Source organism: Nomascus leucogenys, chromosome 3 (assembly GCF_006542625.1).
Source record: "Nomascus leucogenys isolate Asia chromosome 3, Asia_NLE_v1, whole genome shotgun sequence".
Taxonomy (NCBI): Eukaryota; Metazoa; Chordata; class Mammalia; order Primates; family Hylobatidae; genus Nomascus; species Nomascus leucogenys.
Genome location: NC_044383.1, coordinates 48,677,657 through 48,684,912, shown reverse-complemented (window position 1 = coordinate 48,684,912; position 7,256 = coordinate 48,677,657). Strand labels below are relative to the sequence as shown.

At 38.9% G+C, this 7,256-nt stretch overlaps 1 protein-coding gene across 1 annotated transcript; it reads left to right on the top strand.

Annotated features, from left to right (window-relative positions):
• The first annotated feature begins 527 nt into the window (after positions 1–527).
• On the top strand, positions 528–6,916 carry MBL2 (mannose binding lectin 2). Its single transcript, XM_004087588.3, has 4 exons — positions 528–778; positions 1,444–1,560; positions 2,975–3,043; positions 3,777–6,916. The coding sequence occupies exons 1-4, from the start codon at positions 592–594 to the stop codon at positions 4,148–4,150; spliced, it is 747 nt and encodes a 248-aa protein (XP_004087636.2). The 5' UTR covers positions 528–591; the 3' UTR covers positions 4,151–6,916.
• The last annotated feature ends 340 nt before the right edge of the window (positions 6,917–7,256 follow it).

Genomic DNA, 7,256 nt, shown 5'->3' with positions numbered 1-7,256 from the left:
GTTAATTCTGGGCTGGGTTGGTAACTAAGGTTGAGGTTGATCTGAGGTTGAGACCTTCCTCTTTGGATCACCAGCTTTCAGCTCAGGGCCTGCCACTGAGCAAATGATAGTTAACAGGCCCTGGAGGGGAATCAGCTGCCCAGATACAAAGATGGGATTCAGGTGGCAGATGGACCCAAAGGGGACGTGGAGAGAAAGAGGAAGCTCCTACAGACACCTGGGTTTCCACTCATTCTCATTCCCTAAGCTAACAGGCATGAGCGAGCTGGCAATGCACAGTCCCATTTGTTCTCACTACCATGGAAAGCATGTTTATAGTCTTCCAGCAGCAACACCAGGTGTCTCGGCACAGATGAACCCCTCCTTAGGATCCCCACTGCTCATCATAGTGCCTACCTTTGTTAAAGTACTAGTCACACAGTGTCACAAGGAATGTTTACTTTTCCAAATCCCCAGCTAGAGGCCAGGGATGGGTCATCTATTTCTATATAGCCTGCACCCAGATTGTAGGACAGAGGGCATGTTCAGTAAATATGTGTTGATTAACTGAGATTAACCTTCCCTGACTTTTCTCACACCAAGGTGAGGACCATGTCCCTGATTCCGTCACTCTCTCTCCTTCTCATGAGTATGGTGGCAGCATCTTACTCAGAAACTGTGACCTGTGAGGATGCCCAAAAGACCTGCCCTGCGGTGATTGCCTGTAGCTCTCCAGGCATCAATGGCTTCCCAGGCAAAGACGGGCGTGATGGCACCAAGGGAGAAAAGGGGGAACCAGGTATATGTTGGGCTGTTCTGTCTCTGCAATTCTTTACCTTCCAGCGAAAACTGCCTGGGGATATGCAGAGACTGATGTCCTATTTGAGTATATTTTTCTCAACTATACTATAACTCAAAACAGAGATTCAGTTTTCATTCTCTGGCATCTCAGAATTCCACACAGCAGTTTGTGGCTAACAGTTGTCTTGCCTGCCCAGGAAAGTGGCCCACAGGTCAGGCCCTCCCATGGGACACAGGATGAATTTTTCTTCTCTGGGTCATTGTCATGTCAGACCCCTATTCCCTTCAATAGGGATGGCGCCAGGTTCAAGAGGCCAAAGAAGAGACCTGGAGCCAGAAAACAAACATAGGTTTTACTGGGGGAACCTATTTACAGGGAGATCCAGCAGCAGTGGGCTGGAGAGGAGAACCACAACTACTTGTAAAAAAAACAAGCAGTTGATTTTCACTTTGCATCCTCCCTGCAGCAACCTCCACGTGGCAACTTTATTTCTTAAGTTATTGCTCTCAGGTGCATACCATACAGTTATTGAGAGCAGTGCTCAGAAAGGTCAGTCCTGGGTCAAGGTCTCCTTTCTCCTGAGAAGGGATTGGGCATCAAACGCTTGAAGAGAGAGAGCAAGAACATAGATATTAAGTCACATTTCCTTTGTCTTCCAACAGGCCAAGGGCTCAGAGGCTTACAGGGCCCTCCTGGAAAGTTGGGGCCTCCAGGAAATCCAGGGCCTTCTGGGTCACCAGGACCAAAGGGCCAAAAAGGAGACCCTGGAAACAGTCCAGGTAAGGACCCCAGCAAGGTCTGAGCTGAGTGCACCCAGGGGTCTGAGACCTTGAGTACCTAGTAAGAGGTGCTCCTTCTCCTGTTCCTTCAAAGGAAGATACCCAAATTTGCTTTCTGACCCAGTGCCCTCAGCCCTCTCTTCATTCTTAGAGCCTTAGGGAATTCCTATAAATGCCTGAGTACAGACTTACAAACTTTTCAAGACAACTCCCTCATCAGCCACTCCCTGTAGGAGCTGAGCCTGGATTCTCCGTCAGCTGACACAGTCCAGTGTGAGGCCCTGGTCCTAGAAAGTACGCCATCTAAGTGTGGGCTTATTATGCCTATAGGCATAATAAGGAGAAAATAGGGAGAAAATAGGCCATCTAAGTGTGGGCTTATTATGCCTATTTTTACAAAAGCATGTAACCATGGTCATATTTTACTTCATAAGAAACCAAGCCAAAGCTTAATAGCTTAAAAACATAGCCGTCAATTTAAGTCACAAGTCTGTGGGTCAGCCCTGTGATTTCTCTGCTGGTTTAAGTTGGGCTTACTCATATGTCTGTGGTCAACTGATGGCCAATAGTCTCACTCATGTGTCTGGCTGTTGTTTGAATGTAAGCTGGAGTGATGAAGGTAATTGAACCACAACTCTCATCATCCAACAGGCTAGCCAGGGCTTGTTCACATAGCAGTGACTACAGGATTCCCAAGAGTAGAAATAAGATAGGCTTTAGGCTTCTTGAAGACTCAGAGCACATTATCATTTCTGTTCAGACTGTATTGGTCAAAATAAGTCACAAGGCCAGCCCAGATTCAAGGAGTGGGGAAATAGACTCATGTCTTAATGCGAGGAGCTGTACCCTATTGAGGCCATTTTTGCCATCTACCACAAGTGATTTGCTCATGCCCTACCCACTTGGATAATGGGCAACTCACAAAAATCTTGGTTTCCTGACTAACTGAACAAACATGGAAAAAACAAAAACAAAACAAAAGACGTCAAAAGCAAAACCTCTTCAAAGACAAAAACCCTGCAATCTTTTTCATCACTCTTCACCAGGTCCTAATAGAGTAATGCCTCAAGAGATTTCTTTTTAGTTTTGATAGAACAATTTATTTGAAAAACAAAATCTGTGAAGAACCTGGCATATGGATTGCTAGGTAATCAGGGAGTATATGTGTACATGTGATATGTATGTGTACTTTGGGATACAGTAAACAGACAAAGAGTGACATTTGGGGTTGGATGGAAATAGAGATTTTTCATTCTTCTGGCTTTTCAGTATTTTTTATTTTCCTCCACAGTGTAAACATCAATGTAAAATAAGCTTTTTTTTCAGTTTGAAAAAGATGCTCCACTCCCTTGTATATGCATGGTTCTGAGGCTCCTTCTTAACAGTGCTTCTTTACTTTGTTCTAATTCTCTAGATTGTGATAGTAGCCTGGCTGTCTCAGAAAGAAAAGCTCTGCAAACAGAAATGGCACGTATCAAAAAGTGTAAGTTTTTCTCTTACTCTCCAGGCAGCTTGAAGTTTGGGAAAAATAGAATGCAACAAATATTTATTGAATGCATATAATTTTCAGTACCCTGCGAGGCATTTCTCATATTCTGACCTCATGAAATTCTCACAACAATTTGGTAGAAATGGAGGCAAAGGGAAGTTAAATTACTGCTCAAATGCACAGAGCTAATAAATGGCAGGAGTGGTTTATAGATGGAAGTCAGTCTGACTTGAGATACCCTAATCCTTTACCCTCTGATATTGCTCACTGAAAATGGGACTTATATTCCTTTGTTGCACTGGTATTGAGACCTGGCTGTGGGGTCTAACCTGTCTGGGGCAAATATTTTCGGACATTTTTGTTTGGTCTCAAGTTAATAATTTAGAATTCAGAAGTCCAAATTATATGTCTTTTAGAATTCTGATCTGAAAGCACAGAGAGGCCTTTGTACCAGTCTGTCTGTTCACATTTGGGTTGCCATATTTAACAAAGAAAAAGACAAAGCACCAGTTAAATTGGATTTCAGCTTAAAAACATTTTTAGTATAAGTATGTCTGAAAAATTCTATGGGAGATATACTAAAACATTCATTGTTTGTCTGAAATTCAAATTTAACTGGACATACTATATTTTATCTGGCAACTCTACTCTAGAAGACTTTTTCTTGAGAAATACCTTGAGTTGGGCTTAAGAATGAGTCAGTTTCATCCACTTTTTCACATTTTAGGGCTGACCTTCTCTCTGGGCAAACAAGTTGGAAACAAGTTCTTCCTGACCAATGGTGAAATGATGACCTTTGAAAAAGTGAAGGCCCTGTGTGTCAAGTTCCAGGCCTCTGTGGCCACCCCCAGGAATGCTGCAGAGAACAGAGCCATTCAGAATCTCATCAAGGAGGAAGCCTTCATGGGCATCACTGATGAGAAGACAGAAGGGCAGTTTGTGGATCTGACAGGAAATAGACTGACCTACACAAATTGGAATGAGGGTGAACCCAACAATGCTGGTTCTGATGAAGATTGTGTATTGCTACTGAGAAATGGCCGGTGGAATGATGTCCCCTGCTCCTCCTCCCATCTGGCTGTCTGCGAGTTCCCTATCTGAAGAGTCACATCACTCAGGCCCACCTTGTCTTTTTACTGCAACCCACAGGCCCACAGTCTGCTTGAAAAGATAAATTATATCAATTTCCTCATATCCAGTATTGTTCCTTTTGTGGGCAATCACTAAAAATGATCACTAACAGCACCAACAAAGCAATAATAGTAGTAGTAGTAGTAGTAGTTAGTAGCAGCGGTAGTAGTCATGCTAATTATATAATAATATATTTTTATATACTATGAGGCCCTATCTTTTGCATCCTACATTAACTATCTAGTTTAATAAATCTGTAATACTTTCGATAGTGTTAACTTGCTGCAATATGAAAATAAGATGGATTCATTTTTCCATTTACAACAAACACCTGTGCTCTGTTGAGCCTTCCTTTCTCTTTGGGTAGAGGGTTCCCCTAATGACATCACCACAGTTTAATACCATAGCTTTTTACCAAGTTTCATGTATTAAGAAAATCTATTTTGTAACTTTCTCTATGAGCTCTGTTTTCTTTCTAATGAGATATTAAACCATGTAAAGAACATAAATAACAAATCTCAAGCAAACAGCTTCACAAATTCTCACGCACATGCACACCTATATACTCACTTTCTAGATTAAGATATGGGACATTTTTGACTCCCTAGAAGCCCCTTTATAACTCCTCCTAGTACTAACTCCTAGGAAAATACTATTCTGACCTCCATGACTGCACAGTAATTTTGTCTGTTTATAAACATTGTATAGTTGGAATCACACTGTGTGTAATGTTGTATGTCTTGTTTACTCAGAATTAAGTCTGTGAGATTCATTCATGTCATATGTACAAAAGTTTCATCCTTTTCATTGCCATGTAGGGTTCCCTTATATTAATATACCTCTGTTCATCCATTCTATTGTTAATAGGCACTTAAGTGGCTTCCAATTTTTGGCCATGAGGAAGAGAACCCACGAACATTCCTGGACTTGTCTTTTGGTGGACATGGTGCACTAATTTCGCTACCTATCCAGGAGTGGAACTGGTAGAGGATGAGGAAAGCATGTATTTAGCTTTAGTAGATATTACCAGTTTTCCTAAGTGATTGTATGAATTTATGCTCCTGCCAGCAATGTGTGGCAGTCCTAGATGCTCTATGTGCTTGTAAAAACTCAATGTTTTCAGTTCTCTTAATTTTCATTATTCCTGTGGATGTAAAGTGATATTTCCCCATGGTTTTAATCTGTATTTCCCCAACATGTAATAAGGTTGAACACTTTTTTCTATGCTTATTGGGCACTTGGGTATCTTCTTTTGTGAAGTACCCGTTCACATCTTTTGTATTTTGTTTAAATTAGTTAGCCAATATTTTTCTTACTGATTTTTAAGTTATTTTTACATTCTGAATATGTCCTTTTTAATGTGTATTACAAATATTTTGCTAGTTTTTGACTTGCTCCTAATGTTGAATTTTGATGAACAAAATTTCCTAATTTTGAGAAAGTCTATTTATTCATATTTTCTTTCAAAATTAGTGCTTTTTGTGTCAGGTTTAAGAAATTTTTGCCCATCCCAAAACCATAAAGATATTTTTCACAATTTTGAAACCATGAAGAGATTTTTCATGATTTTGAAATCATGAAGATATTTTTCCATTTTTTTCTAATAGTTTTATTAATAAACATTCTATCTATTCCTAGTAGAATAGATATCCACTTGAGACAGCACTATTTGTAGGAAAGACCATTTTTCCTCCATTGAATTAGGGTGGTGCATTTTTGTAAGTTAGGTAACTGTATGTGTGTGTGTCTGTTTCTGGGCTGTCTATTCTAGTCTATTTGTTGATGCTTGTGTCAAACAGTACACTATTTTAATTACTGTATATTTATAGTTGTAACTATAGTCCAGCTTTGTTCTTCTTCAAGTCAAGATTTACATATAAATATTAGAAACAGCTTCTCAGTTTCCACAAAAACCTGATGAGGTTTCCATTGGGACCACATTGACTCAATCAACTTATGCAGAACTGGCAACTTACTACTGAATCTCTAATCAATGTTCATCGTGTATCTCTTTGTTTAACAAGGATTTCTTTAACTTCATTGCTATGTTTTGACATTTTTAGTTTAAAAACCTTATATATCTTGTTTTGGTGGTTTTAGTGATTTTAATAATATATTTTTAATATTTTTTCTTTTCTATTCTTGTACACAGAAATACAGTTTTAAGTTTTGTGTGTAGTCTTACAATGTTTAGTAACCTCAATAAGTTTATTTCTTAAATTTAGTAATTTGTAGATTCTTCTGGATTTTGTATATGCATAGTCATGTAAGCTGAAAATATGGCAATACTTGTTTCTTCCCAATTGCTTTACTTTTTTTCTTACCTTATTGCACTGGTTAGCAACCCCAATACAGAGACCACCAGAGCAGATATAGACTCATGAAAGACAATATAATGAAGTGCTCCAGTCAGGCCTATCTAAACTGGATTCACAGCTCTGTCACTTAATTGCTACATGATCTAGAGCCAGTTACTTTGTGTTTCAGCCATGTGTTTGCAGCTGGGAGAAAATAATGATTCCTATTTCATGAAAATTGTGGGGACGATGAAATAAGTTAACACCTTTAAAGTGTGTAGTAAAGTATCAGGATACTACATTTTAGGCCTTAATACACACAGTTATGCCACTAGATATATGCTTTTTAATGCGATAATGTGATATTATAAATAACACGTATCGATTTTTAAAAATTAAATAAACCTTACTTTGATGGAATAAACTCCATTTAGTCACATTTTATCTTGTGTATATATTAGTGGAGTGGACTTATTAATAGTTTGTTTAGAACATTTGCACCTATGTTCATGAGAGATACTGGCTTTTTTTCCCTTCCTTAATGCACTTGCTATGGTTTGGTGTCAATGTTATGTAAGCCTCATTAAAATGAGCTGTGATGTGCTCTCATGCTCCCTATTATCTAAAATAATTTGTGTAAAATTATACTTTAATGTTAGATAAATTCACCAGTGAAGCCATCTTGGAATGGTGTTTTCTGTTGGGAAATGATTTTAATTTCAGATTTAATTTCCTCATGATCTAAACCTATTCATGTTTTCTGTCTTTTGTTCAGTTTC

What these genes read in the sequence shown, in the direction of transcription:
- MBL2 (XM_004087588.3), top strand. Translation starts at nt 592, where the DNA reads ATGTCCCTGATTCCGTCACTCTCTCTCCTTCTCATGAGTATGGTGGCA. An exon ending in GGGAGAAAAGGGGGAACCAG is followed by an intron (nt 779 to 1,443) that starts GTATATGTTGGG and finishes GTCTTCCAACAG; the next exon opens with GCCAAGGGCTCAGAGGCTTA. An exon ending in AATGGCACGTATCAAAAAGT is followed by an intron (nt 3,044 to 3,776) that starts GTAAGTTTTTCT and finishes TTCACATTTTAG; the next exon opens with GGCTGACCTTCTCTCTGGGC.